The following is a 27,645-nucleotide window of genomic DNA, read 5'->3' as shown; positions in this document are numbered from 1 at the left end:
CTGAAAGCTGGTCCAAGACTCAAATGAAGAAGCGGTAATAGTTTCTATAACTGCAAGCTCCTATAGCCTATTGCTCCTCTGCCCACTAAATCACAGGCACATCCTTCCCCACCATTAGTAGCATTCTTAGCAGTCACACTGCCTCAAGGAGACAACATCTATCATCAAATATCCCCCATTCAGGCCATTGCATCTTTTTGCAGCTACTGTCAGGTAGGTTTAGCTCTCCCACACCATCTTACAACAATTTGATTCTTGAACCAGCCATCAGAACACCATCCCTACAGTTCAGTGGCACTATGAACACTTAGAACATTTTGCACTAAACTGGTCTTTGTTTTTGTATCCTAATTGAATTTTCTCATTAAAAAAGTACATACTGTAATTTATTTTTAATTCATGTTTTTCTTGTGAATGCTAATTGTGTGATGCAATGGGCATGTATTGCTGTTCCAAATAAGTTCTTCATTACATACGTGTACTTCTGCATATTATAACAAACTGACTTTGATATGCATGTTTTTCTCATTTGTGCTTATGATTTATATAAACCTTTAAATCATGCATTAGAATTTGAGTCTTCAAAGGCAATAAAGTAGCATGCCTTCAGCAATCCTCAATTTCATCTGTTATTCACCATGGTCTCAGTCAGATACAGTAACTTAAAAGATGTGATCCAAGGTTTTGTGTTTGAAGAAAATTAAATTAATAGAATCCATGTCTATTAACATTTTACAGCTGCTAACAATGACAATATCATTTGCCTAAGCCACTCTGCAATCTACATATGGTTTTATTCAATAAAGAAGCCTGCAAGACCTAAATGTGGTATGGATAACTTTGGAGAAATATTTTATTTACAAGTCAAATGTTAATAGACTGGGAGTAAATTAAATACCTGTAGAAAACATGCAGTGAAGTTATGATGCAAAATTAACAAATAACCACGAAATTATTTGCTCCCAAGTCATTATCATGATTTTAATATCTCAGCATTTCCAGCCATGGCAATTGCTTAGAGCATTTCCACAGGTCAAATCTTGTGTGTGGCTGGCAGTAGCTGAAGCTGATGTGAGTTACATTTGCATCTATCAAAATGTAAATGCTCGCAGCACATATTGAGAACAAGGATATAGAACAGTACTGCACAGGAACCAACTTCAGCCCACCATACTTGTGTCTACCCATGATGAAATCTAACTGATTCCATCTGCCTGTTTATATCCCTCTATTCCCTGTCTATTCATGAGCCTGTCTAAATGCAATTTGTCTTGCTATCAGTTCAACCACCTCTCCTGGTAGTACGTTTAAGGCACTGACCACTTTCTGTGCAAAAATCTGTCTCACATATCTTCCTTACATTTGCCCCTCTCACCTTAAACCAATAACCTTTAGTATTTGACACTCCTCACAGGAAAATTATTCTGATTTTCTACCCTATCTACCTCAATCATAATTTTATATACTTATGTCAAGAGGTTTATATTATGCATCACAATTGCTGAAGGATGTCATTGTAAAGATTTGGAGAGGCTGATGGAAATCATCTAGATCTTCCTATTTTCACCTGCGGCTATGTGCTTAAAGTAGAAAGAAACAAGTTCCTATGTATGCAAGGACCCAAGGTCCAGATCTTCAAGCACAAGTGGAAAGACGTGGCTAACAAGATGAATGCAGGAATGAAGATTCCCAGATGGATGTTGTGCAGCAAGAAATTTAATAACTTCATATGTGTGGACAAGGTCAATGATATCATCAAATTCCAGTCAGCTAAGCACTTGACTTACACACACTTGATGCATTGCTATCCCAAGTTCACCTGTAGCAATCTTTATCAATCTGGATTCCTATGTAATATTCCTATTTCCCACCACATAAACACAAAACCTCACAGTTAAACTTAGTACCAACAAAGGCAAAAATATAGCACACTGCACCACAACCAATAAATATTTCCTTCTGTCTTGCAGAGGATCAGCCAACAACTTCTTAATCTGTAGCTGGCATCAGCAGTGTATATTACTCCTACGACTTAGAAAATAGAGCACTGGCAATTATTGGTGTGGTGGCCATCAAATCTCAAGGACAAAAATGGTGTAAAGATCATTGAAAATTCCTATATCTAATCTTCCTTCCTTTCCACCTCTCCCTCAAGCCACCAGCTATTCTGATTTAGAAGTTGCATACTGTTCTTGCACTTTCCCCATTACAACCTCTATATCATTTGTTTCTTTCTCCTTTCACGTAATCAGGGCTGACCAGGAGGAAACAATTCAGCAGTGGAGAATGAAGAAGGTGGCACTCTGTAACTCACTGCCAGTAACACAGATACCAAGTATTGAGTCACCACATGCAAGTGGCCTGTTATCTGGGAAGAGCGAATGAGTATTCCAGGTAGAAACACCCTTGAGGGTATTGTTGCACAGGGCTCTCCCACCAACAGCACCCTGAACTGCAAGTGGACCAGCCACATAAATACTCTGGCTAGAAAAGCAGTTCAGAGACTGAATATCCCACAGTAAATGTTAATCACTGTGAATGTATAATCACATGTTAATCACATTCTACAATCTACAAACCACAAGTCAGAAAAGGATGGAATACTCTCCACATACCTGGATGAGAGTACTTCCAATAACTCTGAAAAGGCTTGTCCACATTTGGCAACAAGAGGCCTGGTGGCTTGATACCATATGAGGCACTCTGGAAAAATTATCTTCTACATCACTGGCACACACTGGTTGTTGTGTGTACCAGCTGCAAAATCACTGCAGTTACGTGCCCAGCCTTCCTCAAACTGAAGCCACAAACTCATGACCTCAAAAGGACCAGCGAAGCAAGAACTTGGAAACGCTGCCACCTGCAGGTCCTCCATCATGTCCACGCTATTCCAACTTCAAACATCAAAGTTCAAAGTAAATTTATTATCAAAGTACATATATGCCACCATATATAGCCCTGAGATTCATTTATTTGTGTGTAATCACAGTAAATATAAGGAACACAATAGAATCTGTGAAAGACCAATCCCAAAATGGCGGACAACAACAATGTGCAAAAAAAAAAAAAACTGTTCAAATACAAAAAGAGAAAAAATAAATATTATTATTAATAATAATAATAATTAAGTAATAAATACGGAGAACATGAGGTGAAGAGTCCTTGAAAGTGAGTTCAGTTTAGTGGGAACAATTCAGTGACGGGTGAAGTTGAGTGAAATTATCCCCCCTGGTTTAAGAGCCTGTTGGTTGAGGGCTAATGACTGCACCTTAACCTGGTGGTGTGAATCCTGAGGCTCCTGTATCTTCTTCCTGATGGCAGCAGTGAGAAGAGAGTATGGCCTGGATGGTTGGGACCCTTGATGATGCTTTCCTGCAACAATGCTCTGTGCAGATATGCTCAATGGTGGGGAGAGCTTTACCCGTAATGGACTGCGCCGATTGTACTACTTTTTGTAGTTTTTCCAAAGAAGGGCATTGGTGTTTCCATACCAGGCTGTGATACAACTGGTCAATATACTCTCCACCACACATCAACAGATGGAAGTTTGCCAAAGTTTTAGATTGCATGCCAAATCTTCGTAAACTTCTAAGGAATTAGAGGTGCTGCTGTGCTTTATTTGTAACGGCACTTACATCCTGGACCCAGGACAGATCTTCGGAAATGATAACACAGGAATGTTGACCCTCTCCGCCTCTGATTCCCTTGATGAGGACTGGCTCATAGACCTCTGGTTTTCTCCTCCTGAGGTCAATAATCATCTCAGTGGTCTTACTGACATTGAGGGAGGGGCTGCTGTGGCACCACTCAGCCAGATTTTCAATCTCTCTCCTACATGCTGATTCCTCATCACCCTTGATTCCGCCAATGACAGGGATGCCATTGGCAAACTTAAATATGGCAATGGAGCTGTGCTTAGCCACACAGTCACAGTCATAGTAAAGGAAGTAAAGCAGGGAGCTAAGTACACAGCCATTTGGTGCAGCTGTGCTGAGGGAGATTGTGGAGTTGTTGCCAATCTGAACTGACTAAAGTCTGCAAGTCTGCAAGTAAGGATCTAGTTCCACAAGGAGGAATTGAAGCCTAAGACTTGAAACTTATTGGCTACTTTTGAGGGGATGATAGCATCGGGTGCTGAGCTGTAGTCAATGAAGAGCATCCTGATGTAGTACTTTTGCTGTCCAGATGCTCCAGGGTTGAGTGAAGAGCTAATGAAATGACATCTGCTGTGGAACTGTTGCTCCTGTAGGTAAACTGGAGTGGATCCAAGTCACTTCTCAGACAGGAGTTGAGATGATTCATCACCAAACTCTCAAAACACTTCATCACAGTGGATGTAAGTGCTACTGGATGATAGTCATTGAGGCAGGAAATCACATTCCCAGTATAATTGAAGCCTGCTTGAAGCAGGTACCTCAGACTGCTGAAGTGAGGATTAAGATATCAATGAACACTTCAACTAGTTGATCAGCACAGGTCTTTCGTATTCGGCCAGGTATCCCATTCCAGCTGAAGGCTTTCTGTGGTTTCACCCTTCTGTAGGAAGTTCTCACGTTGGCCTCAGAGAACTGAAGACACAGGGTCACTGGGGGCTGTGAGAGTTCCTGAAGGTGCCTCCATGTTTTGATGCTCAAAGTGAACATAAAAGGCATTGAGCTCATCTGGGGGCAAGACCTCATTGCCAGCTACGTTGGTTGGTTTCACTTGGTAGAAGCTGACAGCACTCATGCCATGCCCCACCTGTCAAGCATTCTTCAGTGATACAGGTTTGGTTCACTTCACACATATGATGGCTTTCTGGGGATCACACCTAGACCTCCTGGTCGCGAGACCTGAATGCCTCTGCTCTGACCCTCAGCAGATTATGGATCTCATGGTTCATCCAGGGTTTCAGTTTAGGGAAGACTCTGAAGGATTTAGTGGGGACACACTCATCTATAACTGTGCTTATAAAATCCATGACAAAGTCCGTGATGTATTGGTTCAGATTCTCTGATGAATCCTTGAATATGGCAAGTCTACCAACTCAAAGCGATCCTGCAGCCCCTTCTCAGCCTTCTGCAACAACCGTTTTGTTGACCTTATCACTGGTGCCTTGTTCATTAGTCTCTGTCCGTATGCAGGTAGGAGGAGGACAGCCAAGTGATCAGATTTCCCAAAATGTGGTCTAGGCTTGGAACGGTAGGTATCACAGAGCCATGGAGAAGTACAGCACAGAAACAGGCCCTTCAGCCCATCTAGTCCATGCTCAAAAATTCTATGATTTATTAGACATGACATACCATGCTGACAATCCTTAATCAGTCCACGACCATCCAAATACTTTAATATCCAGTCCCTTAGATTAACTTCCAATAACTTTCCCACAACTGACGTCAGACTCATTGGCATATAAATTCCTGGTTTCTGTTCACAGCCTTTTTGAAACAGCAGTACAACATTGGCTAAACTCCAATCCTCTGATACCTCTCCTATTGCTAAGGATGATTTAACTATCTCTGCTAGGGCCCCAGCAATTTCTGCACTTGCCTTCCGTAGGGTCCGAGGGAACACCTGGTCAGGCCCTGGGGATTTATCCACACTGATTTGCCTCAGGGTAGCAAACACCCCCTCTTCTGTAATCTGTACAGGGTCCATGAAGTTGATGCCTCTTTGTCTCACTTCTATAGACTCCGTGTCCATCTCCTGAGTAAATACTGATGCAAAAAATTCATTTAAGATCTCCCCCATCTGTTTTGGCTCCACACATGGATTACCATGGATAATCATAGTGTAATAGCAGCTGAGGACCCCTGGTGCTGCAGGTGATATGTTGATGATAATTGGGCAAAGTGTTCTTCAGACAAGCTTGGTTGAAGTCTCCAACAAAATTTGAAAGGTGTTAGGGTAGGATAGTTCTTGTTTGTTCATTGTGGCATTGAATAACCTTGCGCTTATTTAACACCTGTTTTTGGCGGTACGTTAACTGCAGTCAGGATCATGGAGAAGAACACTCATCACTTAATCATCCAATGTTCCAGGTCAGAGGAACAAACGTGTGACAAGACCGCAGTGTCCAAGTATCACAAAGAGTTTATTATGAAAGATCCCTTTTATCTTCGCTGAATCAGCACTCCAGTCCAGTCTCTGTGTCAGGAAGCCCTCAGGTCTTACTGATGTATCCAGTATGTCCAGAGAGAGCCATGTCTCCGTGAAACATAGAATATAGCAATACCTCAATTCCTGCTGATAGAGCAATCTTGCTCTTAGGTGCTCAATATTGTTCTCCAGTGTCTGTAGATTTGCTCACAAGATGCTGGGTAGACGAGTTTCATTTCTCTGCCTCTCAGCCTTGCTTGGACTGCCAAAGGGGTCCATAAGAATCCCTAGTCTAACAGAATACAAAGTCATCAAATAGACCAGCCCCGATGAATGTCAGTCCTCTACAGATTATGAATCCACTGGACTCTCTCAGAATGACTATATCTGTGCTTCTGCCATTGTGCATCAAACAGTCTGTTGCTTAACTCAGCAAGATAATACCATCCAAACCCAACATATCTAGGACCAGATGCTATGTGTAAATTTGGGGCAGTTATTAGAGGGCTGTGGCTGCTCAATCAGTGAACTTATTTAAAACCAAGATCAATAATTCAGAATCAGAATCAGGTTTATTATTACCAATATGTGTCATGAAATTTGTTAATTTAGTAGCAATGTATGGTCAATGCAATACATAATGTGGAAAAAAATAATAAGTAAGTCAATTACAGTATATGTATATTGAATAAATTAAAATTGTGCAAAAAACAGAAATAATATATATTAAAAAAGTGAGGTAGTGTTCACAAGTTCAATGTCTATTTAGGAAATGGTTGGCAGAGGGGAAGAAGCTGTTCCTGAATCGCTGAGTGTGTGCCTTCAGGCTTCTGTACCTCCTACCTGATGGTAACAGTGAGAAAAGGGCATGTCCTGTGTGCTGGAGGTCCTTAATAACGAAAGCTGCCTTTCTGAGACACTGCTCCCTGAAGATGTCCTGGGTACATTATAGACTAGTACCCAAGATGGAGCCATCTAAATTTACAACCCTCTGCAGCTTCTTTCAGTCCTGTGCAGTAGCCCCCACACCAGACAGTGATGCAGCCTGACAGAATGCTCTCCACGGTACATCTATGGCAGTTTGTGAGTGTATTTGTTGACATGCCAAATCCATTCAAACTCCGTATAAAGGATAGCCACTGTCTTGCTGTCTTTATAACTGCATTGATATGTTGAGACCAGGTTAGGTCCTCAGAGATCTTGACACCCAGGAACTTGAAACTGCTCACTCTCTCCACTTCTGATCCCTCTATGAAGATTGGTATGTGTTCCTTCGTCTTACAATCAGCTCTTTCGTCTTACTGATGTTGAGTGCCAAGGTTGTTGCTACGACACCATTGCTACGGCATATCTCGCTCCTGTATGCCCTCTCGTCACCTTCTGAGATTCTACCAACAATGGTTGTATAATCAGCAAATTTATAGATGGTATTTGAGCTATGCCTAGCCACACAGTCACGTGTATATAGAGTAGAGCAGTGGCCTAAGCACACACCCTTGAGGTGCACCAGTGTTGATTGTCAGTGAGGAGGAGATATTATCACCAATCCGAACAGATTGTGGTCTTCTGGTTAGGAAGTTGAGGATCCAATTGCAGTGGGAGGTACTGAGGCAATTCAGGATTGTGAGACTGATGATATTTAATACTAAGCTATAGTTGATGAACAGCATCCTGACCTAGGTGTTTGTGTTGTCTAGATGGTCTAAAGCCATGTGAAGAGTCATTGAGATTGCGTCTGCCATTGATCTATTGTGGCAATAAGCATATTGCAATGGTCCAGGTCCTTATAGAAGCAATAGTTCAGTCTAGTCTTGGCCAACCTCTCAAAGCATTTCATCACCGTGGATGTGAGTGCTACTGGGCGATAGTCATTAAGGCAGCTCACATTATTCTTCTTAGGCACTGGTATAATAGTTGCCTTTTTGAAGCAAGTGGGAACTTCCTTGTATCCAATGACAACACACTCCACAAAAAGTTGCAGTGAAGTGTCATTGATAGATGAACTTGTAGCACAGTTACAGATAGATGCAATTGTAGCACAGTTACAAGGTACAGTTACAGATTGGCATGTATGATGTTGTAGGCATCAGTGAATCACAGCTGAAAGAAGATTATAGCTGGGAGCTTAATGTGCAAGGATACACATTATATTGAAAAGACAGGCAGAAAGGCAGAGGGGATGGCATAGCTCTGTTAGTAAAAAATTAAATCAACATTAGAAAAAAGTGACATTGGGTTGGAAGATGTTGAATCGTTGTGGATAGAGCTAGGGAACTGCAAGGGTAAAAGGACCCTGATGGGAGATACGTACAGACCCCCAAACAGTAGTAAGGATGTGGTCTACAAATTACAATGGGAGATAGAAAATGCATGCCAAAAGGGCAATGTTACAATAGTCAAGCGGAATTTCAATATGCAGGTAGATTGGGAAAATCAGGTTGGTGCTGGATCCTAAGTGGAAAAGTTTCTAGAATTCCTATGAGATTTTTTTTTCAGAGCAGCTCATGGTTGAGCCAACTAGGTGATAAACCATTCTGGATTGAGTGTTGTGCAATGAATTGATTAGAGAGTTTAAGGTAAAAGAACCCTGAACCAGTATAATATGATCAAAGTCACACTGAAATTTGAGAAAGAGAAGCTAAAGTCAGATGGATCAGTATCACAGTGGAGTGAAGGGAATTACAGAGGCTTGAGAGAGGAGTTGGCCAAAATTGATCAGAAAAGAACGCTGGCAGGGATGATGGTGGAGCAGCAATGGCTGGAGTTTCAGGGAGCAATTCAGCAGGCAGAGGATAGATACAGCCCAAAGAACAAGAAGTATTCTAAAGACAACTGTGGCTGGCAAGAGAAGTCAAAATCAATATAAATGCCAAAGGGAGGGCATAAAACAGAGAAAAATTAGTTGGAAGTTAGAGGATTTAAGAAGCTTTTAAAAACCAACAGAAGGCAACTAAAAAGTTACTAAGAAGGAAAAGATGGAATAAAAAGTAAGGTAGTCAATAATATTAAAGAAGATACAAAAGTATCTTTCAATACATAAAGCAAGAGTGGATTTCGGACCATTGGAAAACGATGTTAGAGAGGTAGTAATGGGGGAACAAGGAAATGGCAGATGAACTGAATAGGTATTTTGCATCAGCCTTCAATGTGGAAGACACTAGCAATATGGTGGAAGTTCCAGAGTGTCAGAGATCAGAAGTGTGTGAAGTTACCGTTACTAGGGAGAAGGTTCTTGGGAAAATGAAAGGTCAGAAGTTAGATACGTCACCTGGACCAGATGGCATAGACCCTAGGGTTCTCAAAGAGGTGGCTGAAGAGATTGTGAAGGCACTAGTAGTGATCTTTCAAGAAACATTAGATTCTGGAATGGTTCTGCAAGGCCAGGAAATTGAAAATGTCATTTCACTCCAGAAGAAAGAAAATTATAGGCCAGTTAGTCTGACCTCAGTCTTTGGGAAGATGTTGGAATCGATGTTAAGGATGTGGTTTCAGGGTACTTGGAGGCATATGATAACATTGACTGTAGTCAGCATGGTTTCCTCATGGGATAATCTTGCCTAACAAATTTGCTTGAATTCTTTGAAGAAATAACAAGTAGAACAAATAAAGGAGAAACAGTTGATGTTGTGTATTTGGATTTTCAGAAGACCTTTAACAAGGTGCAACACATGAGACTGCTTAAGAAATTAAGAGCCAATGGTATTTCTGGAAAGATTCTAGCATGGATAAAGCAGTGGCTAATTGGCAGGAGGCAAAGAGTGGGAATAAAGGGAGCTTTTTCTGGTTGGCTGCCGGTGACTAGTGGTGTTCTATAGAGGTTTGTGTTGAGACTGCCTCTTTTTACTATGCCAATGTCTTGGATGATGGAATTGATGGCTTTGGTGCAAAATTTACGGACGATACAAAGACATGTGAAGAGGCAGTTAGTTGTGAGGAAGTAGCAAGGCTACAGAAGAATTGGTGCTGACCTAACTGAAGTGAATCTGAGGAATTCTTTGCCACAGAAGGCTGTGAAGACCAAGTATTTAAATATATTTAAGACAGAGGTTGATAGATTCTTGTTTGGTCAGGGCATGAAGGGGATATGGGGAGCAGGCAGGAGATTGGGGCTGAAAGGACAAATGGATCAGCCATGATGAAATGGTGGAGCAGACTCAATGGGTCAAATGGCCTAATTCTGCTCCCGTATCTAAGGTCTTAGGGTTTAAAAAGGCAAGCAGAAGAAATGGTAATCTCCTAATACTGAGCCAGCTTTTCCTTATGATCTTTACCTGAAGGGGGCAAGTGGAACACATCCATGAGTGTGAGAACGACTAGAAGATGGAATCAGTCAGGATGTTATAGAAAATGAATTTTTTAAACTGCAGATATTGGAAATCTGAAGTTAAAAGATAGATTGTCCAATTTTCCATGCATTGAGAGATGCAACAAAAATTTGAGCCTGTGATTGACAAGCAGTATTGGAAGTAAAACAACACCTGGTGCATCACTAAAATAGTATAAAACAGTACAATTTTACAGCCATTATTTACAGTTTCATTATGAGTCACAATAAGTTACTTTTCCCTCCACAACATCATCATTTTATGATAATTATACTAAACAACCATGTACTACCTCAACTCATTTAACTTGTACTACTTCATCAATGTGTGGAATATACTTCAAACCTGCCCATTCCCCTTAATAGCTTCAACCAGGTCCTGTCACAGAAAAATCAGAGATTATATTATTTTATAATCCCAAACTGTCCTGTAATGTGTTGCTCTTAACTGATAATATATCAAGGCTTTCATTGTCATATGCAGGCAACAAAACTGACAAGTGTTAGAAACAGCTAAAATACCACGCTAACTTCATACAGTCCAGAATTCTGAAATTTAAAGGGTAACAAGTCAATTAATTATATGCACAAACTATTTTGAAGACAGAGATGGAACTGGAACAAAACAATGATCATCTGTAAGTAGATACTTCGTACAACATAGCTACCAGTTATACGCACCTACATTTATCACACCAGGCAGTTGATGGTCAGTCACAAGAAACTGAAACAAGTTTGGTATAATTTTAGAAAAGTACACCAGAAAGCTGTTAGTTAAGCAAATTAATTCAAAGAGTTTCTCAGCCACCTAAAACAGAATTTCAAGATCTAAGCTGAGTTAGTTGAGTTTAGTGCGGCTACTGTTAAAGTAAATTAAGCTGTTGTTTAAATAGTGCCTTTCTTCTAAGAGGGTCCAAAGTGCTTCACAGCTGATAAATCACTTTTAAATGTAGATCCTGCTGTAATGCAAATATGCAGTAAATAATGTGAGCATAGCATGTTCTCCCATACAACAATAAAATATTAAACTGATAATCTATTTTGGTAATGATTATTGTGAGGTAACTATTGACCAGGACCTTTGGGACTGGTCTCACCATTCTGAAATAATGGTAGAACCTGAATGAGGTCCTGATTAATAACTCATCCAGAAGTACTTCTGACAGTGCAGCATTCACTCAATACTATAGAATCAACCTTTTGTTCACAAGTACTTAAATCTTTCATTAAATTGACATGCTTCTGACTGGTAAGACGAGACTACTACATAGTAAGTACCCATTTGGGGGGGGGGGTGTTTGTGTGTGTGTGTGTGTGTGTGTGTGTGTGTGTGTGTGTGTGTGTGTGTGTGTGTGTGTGTGTGTGTGTGTGTGTGTGTGTGTGTGTGTGTGTGTGTGTGTGTGTGTGTGTGTGTGTGTGTGTGTGTGTGAGACTATATTTCTCTTACATGTGTTTCTGTATTGTTATGTATGGTTATACCTGTGAGGGTATTTCAGAGTTTGCATGTCTGTTTCCCTCAGTGTATTTCTAATAATGTAACAGCAAAACGCTTGGTTATAATGCCAATTAAAACAAAGCAACTGGTAAAAAGTTGCTAAAATTCACATGAACATGATCATATGTTAATTAGATTAGATCAAGAAACCAGAGGGTGCTCAGTCACAGAATCTTACCACAATCAAGAGTCAAATCCTTTAATAGAGAGGGCACAGAGAAAACTGGGAAGAGACGAGGAAGTGAAAAATATTGAAGCGTTATAAATTAACATGAAGTATAAGGATGTACAAAATGTAAAAACATCCGAATATAAGAATTAGATTGTGATTCGGATGTATTGGTCATGTGTACACAGAAACATACAGTGAAATGCACTATTTGTGTTAACAACCAACACACTTAAGCACGTGCTGGGGGCAGCTCACAAGTGTCACCACACATTCTGGCACCAACATAGTATGCCCACGATGTTCAGCAGAACACAAGCAGCGACAACAACAACAAAACAACAGCAAAACAAACCCCTTTCCCACCCTCCCACCCACACAGGACAGGCCATTTCTGGGCTTTCAGTCCCTGGTACTGACTCATGGACAATGGGCCTCTGACCTCAGGACAAGGTAACCCAGAGGCTTCAATCTTCAGGCCTCTACCACCGGATTCACCAGCCTCTGAACGTCGACATTTGACTTTGTCCTCCATCCTTCGCCACCTCTGGGTATCAATGCCAGGACCCGCCCATCACAGGTTTACCCCTTGGGCCTCAATATGTAGCCCCGCATGGACCTCCAAACCCAGCGTCCTGGGGAGTTACCAGTCTTCACGACTCCTGCCAATATGAACCTGTGACCCAGGACTCATTGACCTGGGGATCGCTGTGACCTCAGCACCTGCCAACCAAACCTCCGGAATTGCTGACCTTCCATTGCAGAGTGTTCAGACCTGGACTCCAAACACTTGTTCCCTCATCCCTGTCCTTAAACCCTAACCTGAACCCCCAACTCAACGTGTTCTCCCCAAGCCGAAAAAACTAAGTCTGAGCCATGACATCGATGGGCACGGCAGCTCAGCGCCAATAACAGTAGCAAAAGTAGACCCAAAGAGAGGGCCGATAAAGAATAAAACGGTTAAATTACAGGATATATTTCTGCATAGCAGGAATACTGATCAGATATTTTGCATAACATCCTCATGCTTGGATAGGATTGGACAAAAGTGAACTTAATGTCTGTTGGAAATGGCTGCAAGCAGGTTTGACTGATTTTAATAGCCAATTATAAATGCTTGCTTCTTGCCAATTTCTAGATATAAATGTCAGGAAAATTAACAAGAAGCAGCTAACAGCTTTTAAATTTTTGCTAGTCATAGATAGCCACTGGGGCCAGATTAAGCCTATCCTGGAAAATATTACTACATCCATCCACAGTTCTCAAAATAAATCATATTACTCCAGCCAACTTCAGAACTTAAAACAAGCCCCAGAACTTGTGAGGGACATTCTTGCATTCTGCATTTGCATTTGGTCAAATCTGGACGGGAAAGGATGTCCCAACTTTCTTGCAGAGACCCTCACACCATTAGTCCCTCCCTAAACCCTACCACTATCCATTCCCTCCCCACTCACCCATGTCCTCTATTTAATCTCCTTGTCCAAATCAGTATCCACTCCCTCCACTCTCAATTCCAACCAATGTCTCTCCCATTCATTTTAACGGAAAACAGGGAAAGTACTATTATATTGTTTTTCTTTGTAAAATTTAAGTTATCTAATTAGAAGATTCTTTCTGATTTTTCACAAAACTTTCTTTGAAAAGATATATTGAGTCTATTTCTTCTGATCTTTCAGATACTGAAAGATATACTGTATAGGGTATATTTTATATACTGTAGTTCATAACAAATTGTGTAAAATGATACTCTTTATTCATCCTACTAGTTCTTTTGCCAACTGCCAAAAATCTATATCAGACTACTATCTAAATGGGGAGAAAATTCAAACATCAGAGGTGCAGAAGGACTTAGGAGTCCTCGTGCAAGACTCCCAGAAGGTTAATTCACAGGTTGAGTCTGTGGTAAAGAACTCAAATGCAATGTTGGCATTTATTTCAAGGGGAATAGAATATAAAAACAAGGAAATAATGCTTAAGCTTTATAAGACACTAGTCAGGCTGTACTTAAGAGTATTGTCAATGGTTTTGGGCCACATATCTCAGAAAGGAGGTATTGTTATTGGAGAGTCTGCAGAGGAGGCTCACCAGGATGACATATGAGGAGTGTTTGGCAGCTTTAGGCCTCAACTCGCTGGAATTTAGAAGAATGCATGAGTATCTCATTGAAACCTATTGAGTGTGGAAAGGACTAGATAAAGTGGATTTGGAGGGGATGTTTCCTCTGGTAGGGGTGTCCAGAAGAAGACGGCACAGCCTCAAAATTGAGGGGCAACTTTTAGAACAGAAGTAAGGAGTAATTTTTTTAGCCATAGAGTGGTGAAATGTGGAATGCCAAGCCACAGACTGCAGTGCAGGCCAAGTCCGTGGGTATATTCAAAGTGGAAGTTGATAGATTCCTGATTGGTCAGGGCATCAAGGGATATAGTGAGAGGGCAGGTGTATGGAGTTGAATGGGATCTGGAAAGAGCCATGATGAAATGGTGGAGCGGACTCAATGGGCTGAATGGCCTAATTCTGCTCCTATGTCTTATGGTCCTACGTATCCTTTGCTTACCAACCCTCTGGCCTGTGAAAACAGTTCTTTCACATGTACTCCATGGAAACTCCTGGCATTTTTGAACAATTATACTAAATCTTTCCATAGGTTTTGCTGCACCAAAGAGAAAATACAGTTTGAATTTAATCCTATATGCAATTATTTCCCATATTTCTTACAACACTCAAGAGCTGAATCCTCTAGCACAGTGAAAACCTTTCCTAATTGTGGTGCTTGAAATTACACACAGTACAGGCACCAAGGCCATTCATGCTAACGCTAACAGTAATGCCATTGTACTTTTTGCCTCTAGCTATGAAGTCAAGAATCTGGTCTGTGCTTTTTTTTAAAGAGCTTTATCAAATTGATCTGCATTCAGAAAAGATTAGTGTACATAAATATCCAGCTATCTTAGTGGACTATTTAGTGTATGTTGCCTATCCTGATTCTTCCTACCAGAATGAATCACCTCAAGCAAATCTATCTTAATATTTTTCTGCTGTATCTATGCACGTTTTCCTGAATTCATTAATCATCTTTCCTACTGTCCACAATATTTTCCGGTTTTATTTCATTGGGCATTGCTCCTCCATAACCATAAACTTCCATTTTTTAAAAACAAAATCACTTGTCCCCTTTGTTAAACATTTTTTGAAAGTCCAGACGCAGTCACTATTTTCATCAACTCTCTATTTACTTCATCATAAATGAGCTCAAAGAAGTTTATGCACAGTGGAAGATAGAATTCAATGCAATTCTATCCAGTTCATCTTTGTTACAACTACCGATTTCACATGTAAGGACAAGAAATGATCAAAATGAGTGCAGTCATGAATGTACATGCCCAAATTATTCATTATATAGTATTCCAATTACTGGGTAATTACCTGCAATTTCTTGGCCAGTTTGTGCTTGAATTTGAAGTGCCATGGAATTTATTGGTGTCCTCTGGCTCTGCAATGCAAATCTGCTTTTGGCTGCAGGAAGTCTCGAGATAGCTCCTAGTCCTAGTGGAGGCTTGATCGTCATGGGTAACCGACAGAAATTGGGTACAGGATTCAAGCACTCTTCAGTAACCGCAGCCATATCTTGTTCAGAACCAGTCAGGGCAGGAGCTGGGGACTCACCCTGAAAATCAGCAAAAATAAATTATCTCATCTATTGTCATATAATAAGTAAATTAGTTTAAATGAAAAGCAAGACATGGTTGGTGTGTACTTAATAATCAACACATCAAATTATATCAACATTTAGTACAAAAACTGAGACACACAAAGTAAATTTTAACAGTAGCTAACTGATTGAAAGGTTGATTATTAACTTCTGAAGGCAGCAACCCACAACATTCAGAAAAAATAACATTAACAATGAAGCTTCATACATAGCTCAGTTCAACACTACTTACGTTTGCAGTATTAGCTTAATTGGGTATTCTTCATGGACATGTTCATGGGCCTCTCCCTAAGAATAGGTCCAGGGCAGCGATATTAATTCAAAGAACCATATGTGTGATCCATTATGACTTTATTTGGTCTTTAATCTTGAAGATGATTATTGGCAGCTAGAGATCTTTCCAGACCAGATTGATCACAGACACTCAGACCCAAACTGCTCCCTCATACCAGTCCAAGCACTGACTGGCCCCTTGGTGTCCAGACTTGATATCAGGGACACTCTGGGTTCAGCATCACATGGGATCCAAGGATCCAGCTCTGGCATCTGGTGTGCTGCAGGTAGAATTGAGTCTTGAGTCTTTAGCTGCAGCCTCCACAGGACACTCTCCCAACATTAGGATAAACTGGGTGAAGATGTCATCTGCAACTCCTTTTATAGATTACTCCATGGCAGCTTTGGGAATTATGGGAAAATTTGAGCCCTTTTTGTGACCTGGATTCAATCCTGTGACATCATGTGTTTCACCCAGGTACATCAGCTTTCTCCACATCCCAAACACACTAATTGGTAGATGAATTGGCCACCACAAATCACCCTCATTGTGTTGCTGCATGGTAAAATCTGCAGGACCTTGACGGGAATGCAGGGAGAATAAAATGGGATTATCGTAGGAGTAAGGTAAATAGTGCTTGATCGTCAGCAAAGACCCACTGAGCTGCAAGGCCTGCTTCCAGCTGGATAACTCTACGATAGGTAGAGGCTGTCGCTAACCTTATGTCATATAAATAAGAATTCTCTTCTGGACCTTACAAAGAAATTTTATAATTCTTATCAAGGATTCATATCTTTTCTTTTTGACCGAACCCCCCCAAAGAACAATCCCATCAGCCCAAGTTGCCACTCAAATAGTCTCAACAAGCAACCTCCAGGGCATGCATACTTCTTCCACTTCTTTATAGCTTGATGCCAGATGACTGAGAAGTCATTTTTAGGAGACAGAGCTTGTAAAATTGAACCGGGTTCATTCTGCCATTGGCAGATGGGAAAATAAGCAACTGATAATTACAATCCAGGCCTTTGTTCCTGTTTGTTATACAACAGAGTAAGAGCATGTGCAAATATGGCTGACTAACTTAATGTGTTAGCCAACTCAATAAGTAGGTCAGTGACTCTGCATTAATAAATCTCAAAAATAACAAAAAAGCAGCAGATATAACCATATAACAATTACAGCATGGAAACAGGCCATCTCGGCCCTTCTGGTCCGTGCCAAACCCTTCTCTCACCTAGTCCCACCTACCTGCACTCAGCCCATAACCCTCCATTCCTTTCCTGCCCATATACCTATCCAATTTTACTTTAAATGACAATATCGAACCTGCTTCTACCACTTCTACCGGAAGCTCATTCCACACAGCTACCACTCTCTGTGTAAAGAAGTCCCCCCCCCCCCCATGTTGCCCCTAAAGTTTTGCCCCTTAACTCTCAACTCATGTCCTCTTGTTTGAATCTCCCCTACTCTGAATGGAAAAAGCCTATCCACGTCAACTCTATCTATCCCCCTCATAAATTTAAATACCTCCATCAAGTCCCCCCTCAACCTTCTACGCTCCAAAGAATAAAGACCTAACTTGTTCAACCTTTCTCTGTAACTTAGATGCTGAAACCCAGGTAACATTCTAGTAAATCTTCTCTGTACTCTTGCTATTTTGTTGACATCTTTCCTATAATTCGATGACCAGAACTGTACACAATAATAATAAATGTTGGAAATCTGAAATAAAAACCAAAAATGCTGGAAACACTTGGACCTCAGGTAGAATTTGCCGAAAGAGAAATAGTTTATGGTTCAGGTCCAGGACTAATAAATATTACCATTTTATCAGATATCTTAATTTTACAACCAGTAAGGATTCAATGGTTGACAGCCATTCCAATACCAAACAGATGATTTACCAATTACTTATCTGGGAACTGTTATTGTTTGGAAAATGAACAAACTCTGAACGTCAAGACCTGATATCTGCAGAAAATAATGTAATTCCATAAAATTTTTAAGATTGTCAGTAGGACATATCACAAATTTCTGATTTTTTCCAGTATGAGCAATACACTACATCAGAAGATGAATTAAGTAGCATTTCACTGCTTCAGACCTCTTTCTACTTGTTTTTGAAGTTATTTTCAAAGTTGTTTTCTTTACATATTTTGATTTCAGCAGCACCACATTAATTTTGATCAAGTCTAAAACTTCTCAGAAAGGCAGGAAATCTGGTGGGCAGTGGCAAAGGATATTTTATAATTAATATCATTGGTGAACAAAATATAAACTGAACAATGCAAGCCTGTGGTCACAATATTCATGATGACTTTTCATTATAAATGTCTTTGTCCTCATTACATCATGTAACCTCACAATTCTGACTGCATAACTCTGTTTGGCACTGAACTTTCAGTTCTCTCATGCCCTTCCTTAAATTTTTTTTTTACCAGTCTCAAGTCTCTGTTCTTTTTTCATTAATTCAAATTACAATATCCAACGTAATGATGATGAATCTAAACTAAAGTTGCCTTTCCAAATAATATTAAATACACTCTTTTTTATGCCTCATTTTTTCTTATTTTTCATGAAAATTTTGTTAAAAATGGCCTCATCATAAGGGGGCATAATTTTAAGGTGATTGAAGGAAAGTATGGGTGCGATGTCAGAGGTAAGATTTCTACAGAGAGAGTGGTGAATGCAGGGAACACCCTGCCGGGGGTGGTGGTAGAGGCAGATATATTAGAATTCTAGAAACTCTTAGACAGGTACATGGAAGATAGCAAAATGGTGTAGGAATGGTGTGTAGGAAGGAAGGATTAGCTTGGTCTTTGAATAAGTTAAAGGGTTGGTACAACATTGTGGGCTGAAGGGCCTGTACTGTGCTGTAATGTGCTACATTCTATGGGAAACTCTGAATTCTGATTGTGCAGCTTGAGTACAACATACTCTTATGTCCCAGGTAACATCAGCTTCTGTTTCAAAAGGTTCTTCAGGATTTATTGAAAAGATAAAACTTCACATAATTTTTATTATGTTTCTTTTCTAAATCAAAGAGCTCCAAGTATTGATAGAGATAGATGTCAGAAAGAGCAAACAAAAGAGGAGAATGAAAGGAAGAAACAGAGGCTGGGTTAGACAGAGAGAAGATGGAATGAGAGAGGGATGATCAGAAGAAAATAGTGCATCACTATTCATTTTTGAAAAATGTTGATTGAATTTTGAAGCTAGCTAGTTACTTTGTTTGTCTTAAGTCAAAATTGGAAATGACTCACATCTCTGAGGCAAATCTCCTAAATGTAACAGTCAAAGAGTGAGCAAGACAGAAAAAGAGTGACAGTCAATTGTTTACCTTTCTTATTAATGATTTATATTGACAGGTAGAAAACCCTTTTTAGGAAAGAAGACAGAATGTAAGGAGATGAATGAAAATGAGGAAGTGTGTCTCTATGTGATCAGCCTGAAAGGTTTTGCAGCACTGCAAGATAAACTTTATATAAAGCCAATGTAAAATCTGAAAAAATGATTAGTAGAATAATGAGCTTTTCTTTCTAATTCAGGAAAAGAAATACAGTGCATCCTGGTTAATTGGACCATTGTTAATCAGGGCAACCACTTATTTGGGACAACTTTTAAAGAGCAAAAACTAATCAAGAATATAGCTGGGATTTCCTTTATTTATTTGAGACACTATGCCACTTAGCTGGGACGTGAGACTGTTGTCGAACAGTTTCTAACTAGCATCAGCCACATGCGCTTGTGTGGTCCTTAGAAAATACAGTGTGCTTAAAGAGAACAGTTTTTGAATAGCATTGTTGGTCATTTTTATCACTATAGTTGGTGAAAAATAAGCAGTAAGACAATTCACAACTGTTTTGGTCCCTGCAGTTTCAGGCATTCAGCTTTGGAAATGCCAGAAGCGACTGGGAGTGACAATGAAACTATTTCACTACTTTAACAAGTTAGGACCTGTGAAGAATTTCGACAATCATCTTGAATGCAACCTTTGGTCCTCACCAAACACTCAGCTTTCACCTATGGTTCTATACACCTATAGCTGTTTTCATGCGACAGTGGCCACACTCAGATAAACAATGCTTCCGACAGGCGGGCTAAACCAGTTGAGGGTAACCAGTGGATCTCATATCCAGAGAAACAGGGACATGCCTGTCTTAGCATGCTAAGTCAGTTTTGGTGGACAGGGTGGATGAGATCTACAGTGAGAATCAATAGCCAGGAAGGCAGTTCTACGACACTCATGGCAAGCGAAGGACATGACGAGGCACAGTCAAAGTCATAGCTACATTCTGCAACCAAGGAGGGCCCACATTGTGACAGTTGAACCAAGACATCCAAGGTCACGAGAGTGGAACTGTCCCAGTGCAACAGCTTTTCCACGTTAAAAACCCTCCCACACAGATTTCCTACCATCACTGGACAACCACCAGTGTTCTAATTTGTTTTGTATTTTGTTTGAGTGCATAATTTGTTGCTCAGTTAAATGGTAATTTGTCTTTTTTATATGTTTTTTTTACCTGTTTCCATGAAACTGGTTATTTGGGGCAAAATATAGTGGTTCTGATTTGTCCCAATTAACCAGAATCCACTGTATTACATAAGATTGGAAAGTAAAGTTCCTTCTATCAATGCATTAGAGACTCAGTTTATGACTGGTCTTTAATATACTGTACAAATATTTCCCTTTCCATCCTGGATCTATGTCGTCTTCCTTCTGCTGTTGTTTTGTCCCTTTGGCTTATATATTAAGTAACTCAGCCACACTTGCACATGCTAATACTGCCTTGGCCTGAAACATCGACTATTTACTTTTTTCCATAGATTCTGCCTGGCCTGCTGAGTTCCTCCAGCATTTTGTGTGTGTGCTACTTGCTAATACTTTATGGCTCCCTTTAAACCCAAAACAACACTGCTATCTGCAGATGCACAAAAAGTCATTATACATTGTGTAATAGTATTCTTATGTGCACTGTAGTGCTCCAAATGTCAGCAAATGAACAGTTACTTCCACCCTGCCCTTAAATTCATTTGGTCCATTTCTGACACCTCCCTCTCTTCTCTCAGTCTCTTTGTCTCCATCTCTGAAGACAAACTGTCAACTGTCATCTTATATAAACCTACCAATTCCCATGGCTATCTTGACTATGCCTCTTCCCACCCTGTCCCCTGTAAAAATGCTATTCCCTTTTCCCAGTTCCTTTGTCTCTGCCACATGGATGAAGCTTTCCTTTTCAGGCAATCAGAGGTGTCCTCCTTCTTCAAAGAATGGCATTTCCCTTCCTCCACCATTGATGCCTCCCTTACCTACATCTCCCCCACTTCACTGATATCCACACTCACCCCATCCTCCCACCACTTTAACAGGGATAGGGGTCCTCTTGACTCAACCTACCAGCCCATGAATCTCTGCATCCAACACATCATTCTCCACAACCTCTGCCATCTCCAAAGTGCTCGTCTCACCAAACAGATCTTTACCCCACCCCCCCCCCCCAAACACTCCACTTTCCGTTCTCCATTCATCCCTCCGTACTAATCTCCCTCCTGGCACTTATTCCTGCAAGACGCCAAAGTGCGACACCTGTCCGTTCGCCTCTTCTCTCACCTCCAAACAGTCCTTTCAGGTGAGGCAACACTTCACTTGTGAGTCTGTTGGGGTCATCTATTGCATCCGGTGTTCCTGATGCAGCCTCCTCTACGTTGGTGAAACCTGTCATAAATTGGGGTCCATCTTGTTGAGCACATCTGCTCCATCTACCAAAAGCAGAATTTCCTGGTGGCCAACCATTTTAATTCCTATTTTCGTTCCCATTCTGACACGTTTGTCCATGGCCTCCTCTTACGTCACAATGGAGGAGCAACACCTCATATTCCATCTTCCACTCCTCCTTCCTCTTCATTTTTCATTCCTTCCTTTTCATTCTGGCATCTTCTCCCTTTCATTCCAATCCAGTCCTAAAGAAGGTTCTCAGCCCAAAATGTTGATTGTTTATTCATTTTTCATTGGCGCTGCCTGATCTGCGGAGTTCCTCCAGCATCTTTTGTGTGTTGCCCTGGATTTCCAGCATCCTTGTGTTTAGAGTTATAGGTTCCTTATACTTATAATGTTCATCAGCTGACAGGTAGAGTTCATGAGAATAAGCAACGTATTTCAATGCAGGGAATTATGTCAAACACAAGAATCTGGGTCACGGTCAGCTCAAGGCTATTGCAACAGAAGATAGGCCATTGCCAAACAAAGTACCTTGGGTGCTATGCCAACAAAAGTAACATTTCTTCCTTTTGGGTACTGAGCCATCAAATGGAATAAAGCCAAATCAAAGATACGAATTACACATTTAAACTTCAACTTTTGTATTTAATTTATACTCAGCTATTTTAACTCTTTCTCTAAATAGTGCCCTGGGATCCTTCATGTCTATCTAAGAAAGCAGATAGGTTCTCAGTTTAATATCTCATAAGACATTGATAAAGGAAGAGCAGTAGGTGTAGTGTATATGGATTTCAGCAAGGCATTTGATAAGGTACGCCATGCAAGGCTTATTGAGAAAGTAAGGAGGCATGGGATCCAAGGGGACATTGCTTTCTGGATCCAGAACTGGCTCGCCCACAGAAGGCAAAGAGTGGTTGTAGACGGGTCATATTCTGCATGGAGATCGGTGACCAGTGGTGTGCCTCTGGGACCCTTACTCTTCGTGATTTTTATAAATGACCTGGATTAGGAAGTGAGGGGGATGGGTTAGTAAATTTGCTGATGACACAAAGGTTGGGGGTGCTGTGGATAGTGTGGAGGACTGTCAGAGGTTACAGCGGGACATTGATAGGATGCAAAACTAGGCTGAGAAGTGGCAGATGGAATTCAACCCAGATAAATGTGAAGTGGTTCATTTTGGCAGGTCAAATATGATGGCAGAATATAGTATTAATGGTAAGACTCTTGGAGGATCAGAGGGATCTTGGGGTTCGAGTCCATAGGGTGTTCAAAGCAGCTGTGCAGGTTGACTGTATGGTTAAAAAGGTATACGGTGTATTGGCCTTCATCAATCGTGGAATTGAATTTAGGAGCTGAGAGGTAATGTTGCAGCTATATAGGACCCTGGTCAGACCCCACTTGGAGTACTGTGCTCAATTCTGGTCGCCTCACTACAGGAAGGATGTGGAAACCATAGAAAGGGTGCAGAGGAGATTTACAAGGATGTTGCCTGGATTGAGGAGCATGCCTTATGAGAATAGGTTGAGTGAACTTGGACTTTTCTCCTTGGAGCGACAGAGGATGAGAGGTGACCTAATAGAGATGTATAAGATGATAAGGGGCATTGATCGTGTGGAGAGTCAGAGGCTTTTTCCCAGGGCTGAAATGGTTGCCACAGGAGGACACAGGTTTAAGGTGCTGGGGAGTAGGTACAGAGGAGATGACAGGGGTAAGTTTTTTACGCAGAGAGTGGTGAGTGCATGGAATGGGCTGCCAGCAACGGTGGTGGAGGTGGATACGATAGGATCTTTTAAGAGACTTTTGGATAGGTACATGGTGCTTAGAAAAATAGAGGGCTATAGGTAAGCCTAGTAATTTCTAAGGTAGAGACATGTTCTACAGAACTTTGGTTCTATGTTTCTATATTTAAGACAATGTCTGATTAGAATACCACTTAGCTAAGTCCCATCCATAGCTGCATCCTTCACCCACCACTCCCACAACCCAAACCACTCCTCTTCCAAAGCACTGATGTCTCCTCACTTCCTAATTGCGTTGCTAACCCAGCAATATACCCCAGTCTTAAACCTCAATGCTGTCAACTGACCTTCAAACCTCAGACCTTTTCTATAGATCTAGAACATGCAACATCACCAGTCTTCTCTCCTAATCTAATTAAACAGCAGAGAAAGTTCACAAAGTGAATGGTCTACACCCACTTCTCTTTCTAATGTTGCTATGTTGTTGTTACTGGAGGGAGAGATCATTACTTAGAGAATTATAAATGTTTACAGCACAGAAACAGGCCCCATGTCCTCCTTGTCTGCTCACCGTGTTGCTTATTCCACGAATCGTAATTGCCCACATCACATGGGGCATTTCTAAACACCTTTAGAACATTGTAATTGTCACTAACTCGTCTGGCAACTCAAGTAGATTTAGTATTATTATAGAATAGGTGAAATATGACAGGAATGTAAGTTTTAGATTAGAACAAGGCCAACTTTATGAGGCTGGGATATGCTGAAGTTAATAATTAGCCAAGAAATTACACCAACATTTCTACATCCTCAGAAGATGAAGGCAAGTTAGCATGTCCCTGTTGACCTTTATTGATACAACACTGAATGAATCCTAGTTCAGCATCGAACTGACTGCAAGATTTACAGAGTTGTGGACACAGCTCAGTTCTTTACAAAAGTTAACCTCTACTTCTAAACTCTATGTACACTTCCGGCTGCCTTGGGAATCATAATCAAAGCTCCCTCTCACCCCAGTCGTTCTCGCCTCTCCCCCAATCCCCTTCCATCAGGCAGGATTTTTTTTAAACATGCACCGCCAGACTCAAATAGAGTTTCTATCCTGCGCTTGTAACATTCCTGAATGGACCTTTTCTACAATAAAGATTTATTTGACTTCACAATCTACCTCATTGTAGTCTTTCCACCTTGTTGTCTACCCACACTGCACTGCTTCTGTAAATGTAACACTATATGTAAATGTAACCTGGGTGTCATTGTACACCAGTCATTGAAGGTGGGCATGCAGGTACAGCAGGCGGTGAAAAAGGCAAATGGTATGTTGGCATTCATAGCAAAAGGATTTGAGTACAGGAGCAGGGAGGTTCTACTGCAGTTGTACAAGGCCTTGGTGAGACCGCACCTAGGGTATTGTGTGCAGTTCTGGTCCCCTAATCTGAGGAAGGACATTCTTGCCATGGAGAGAGTACAGAGAAGGTTCACCAGATTGATTCCTGGGATGGCAGGACTATCATATGAAGAAAGACTGGATTGACTAGGCTTATACTCACTGGAATTTAGAAGATTGAGGGGGGAATCTTATTGAAATGTATAAAATTCTAAAGGGATTGGACAGGCTAAATGAAGGAAGATTGTTTCCGATGTCAGGGAAGTCCAGAACGAGGGTTCACAGTTTAAGGATAAAGGGGAAGCCTTTTAGGACCGAGATGAGGAAAAACTTCTTCACACAGAGAGTGGTGAATCTGTGGAATTCTCTGCGATAAGAAACAGTTGAGGCTGGTTCATTGGCTATATTTAAGAGGAAGTTAGATATGGCCCTTGTGGCTAAAGGGATCAGGGGGTATGGAGAGAAAGCAGGTACAGGGTTCTGAGTTGGATGATCAGCCATGATCATACTGAATGGCAGTGCAGGCTCGAAGGGCTGAATGGCCTACTCCTGCACCTGTTTTCTATGTTTCTATATTCTGCATTCTGTTATTGCTTTCCCTATTTCACTACCTCAATGTACTTATGTTTTGAAATGATCTACAAGGAACAAAGTTTTTCATTGTATCTCAGTACCTGTGACAATAGAAAACCAATTACCAATTAACATAGACATGAGTGGAGAGACACAGAAAAGGAATTAATTCAAGCCTTATTTTCATTTTCTATTTTTCTCAGCTCCAGAGGAGTAGAGGACTCCTCATATGGACCCTTTGTCTAAAATAAGAAAAGCCCATCTGGACAGTCCACATCAACTGTACTGGAAAGAAATTGTTGAAAAAAGACTTGAAGGTCAGCACAGATCAGTATTTAGAGGGGAAATCTTACAAAGATCATCATGTATTTGCTATACGATTGGTTCTAATAAACCTGACCGTTTGTTACAGGAGGGATGATAAACATAGAGCATTTAATGTAGTCTGTAGGAATCGAAGCCAGGCATTTCACAAATCCAATATGATAACTTGATCACGAAAGTAACTGGCTCAGTAGCAGAATGCAAAGGTTAATGAGCTTCAGTGACCATAGTAAGTTTCTGCAAGGTTCAATATGAGGCTTGTGGATCTTGGGGAGGAGGTAAAACCGAGCAGTTTTTTGATTATGTGTCTAGATGGGCTGAAAGGACTTATTTTTGTGCTGTTGACTTTCATAGTTCAACACAAAAGAGCCTCTGTTTTCTGTCAGCAACAATTTAATGCATTTAATGGCTCAGTAGTCAATGAATCACCATACATTTCAACTCTGGAGACCTTCCATCCTCAGCCAAAAAACTCATAATTTCCACACCCTGCACTGCTCGGTTTTACCTCCTCCCCAAGATCCACAAGCCTGACTGTCCCGGTAGACCCATAGTTTCAGCCTGCTCCTGCCCCACTGAACTTGTATCTGCCTACCTGGACTCCATTTTGTCACCCATAGTTCAGTCCCTCCCCACCTACATCCGGGATACAAACTATGCTCTCCACCTCTTCAATAACTTCCAGTTCCCCGGTCCTGACCACTTCATTTTCACCATGGATGTCCAATCCTTATACATTTCAATTCCCCATCAAGAAGGCCTCAAAGCCCTCCGCTACTTTCTTGACAATATACCTCACCAGTTCCCCAACATCACCACACTCCTCTGGTTGGTGGAACTGGTACTCACACTTAGTAACTTCTCTTTTGGCTCTTCCCACTTTCTTCAGACCAAGGGTGTAGCTATGGGCAATCGCATGGGTCCCAGCTATGCCTGGCTCTTCGCTGGTTATGTGGAACAGTCTATGCTCCAAATCTATACTGGTACTGCTCCCCAACTTTTCCTTTGCTACATTGATGACTACATTGGTGCTGCTTTCTGCATCCATGCTGAGCTCATCAATTTCATCGACTTTGCCTCTAACTTTCACCCAGCCCTCAAATTCACTTGGTCCATCTCGGACACTTCTCTCCCCTTTCTCGATCTCTCAGTCTCCATCTCTGGAGACAGACTGTCCACTGACATCTTCTATAAACCTACTGACTCTCATAACTACCTCGACTATACCTCTTCCCTCCTTGCCAAATGTAACAATGCTATTCCCTATTCCCAGTTCCTCCGTCTCCGCCGCATCTGCTCCCAGGATGAGGCTTTCCATTCCAGGACATCTCAAATGTCCTCTTTCTTTAAGAATTGTGGTTTCCCTTCTGCCATCATTAATGATGCCCTCACCCACATCTCCTCCATTTCCCACACTTCAGCCCTCACCCCATCCTCCCGTCACCACAACAGGGACCGTGTTCCCCTTGTCCTCACCTACCACCCCACCAGCCTCCGAATCCAGCATATTATCCTCCGCTCCATCCACCACAACAGACAGGATCTCCCGGTAGCCACCCACTTCAACTCTGCTTCACATTCCCATTCGGATATATCTGTACATGGCCTCCTCTACTGCCATGATGAGGCCAAACTCAGGTTGGAGAAGCAAAACCTCATATACCGTCTGGGTAGTCTCCAGCCCCTTGGTATGAACATCGGATTCTCCAACTTCCGGTAATTCCCTCCCTCTCCCATCCCCCATCCCACTTTCACTCTGCCTCCTCTTCCAGCTGCCTATCACCTCTCTCATGATTCTGTCTTCTTCTACTACCCATAGTGCTTTCCCCTGTTACATACCCGTGGGTATCT

At 41.2% G+C, this 27,645-nt stretch overlaps 1 protein-coding gene across 9 annotated transcripts in view; it reads right to left on the bottom strand.

The window, feature by feature from the left end:
* Positions 1 to 27,645, bottom strand: part of LOC140726875 (microtubule-associated tumor suppressor candidate 2-like) — a 442,790-nt gene that overhangs the window by 236,154 nt on the left and 178,991 nt on the right. For 8 of the 9 annotated variants that reach the window (XM_073043825.1, XM_073043824.1, XM_073043822.1 and 5 more), the window contains 2 exons: positions 15,493 to 15,733; positions 12,076 to 12,120 (listed from right to left, as the gene is read on the bottom strand). In XM_073043825.1, coding sequence (XP_072899926.1) covers positions 12,076 to 12,120; positions 15,493 to 15,733 — 286 coding nt within the window. The remainder of the gene's footprint in view (positions 1 to 12,075; positions 12,121 to 15,492; positions 15,734 to 27,645) is intronic. The other variant, XM_073043830.1, reaches the window with a different exon arrangement.

The sequence above is a fragment of the Hemitrygon akajei genome, chromosome 4 (genome assembly GCF_048418815.1).
Source record: "Hemitrygon akajei chromosome 4, sHemAka1.3, whole genome shotgun sequence".
In the NCBI taxonomy this organism is placed as follows: Eukaryota; Metazoa; Chordata; class Chondrichthyes; order Myliobatiformes; family Dasyatidae; genus Hemitrygon; species Hemitrygon akajei.
This window is presented reverse-complemented; position numbering and strand designations above follow the sequence as displayed.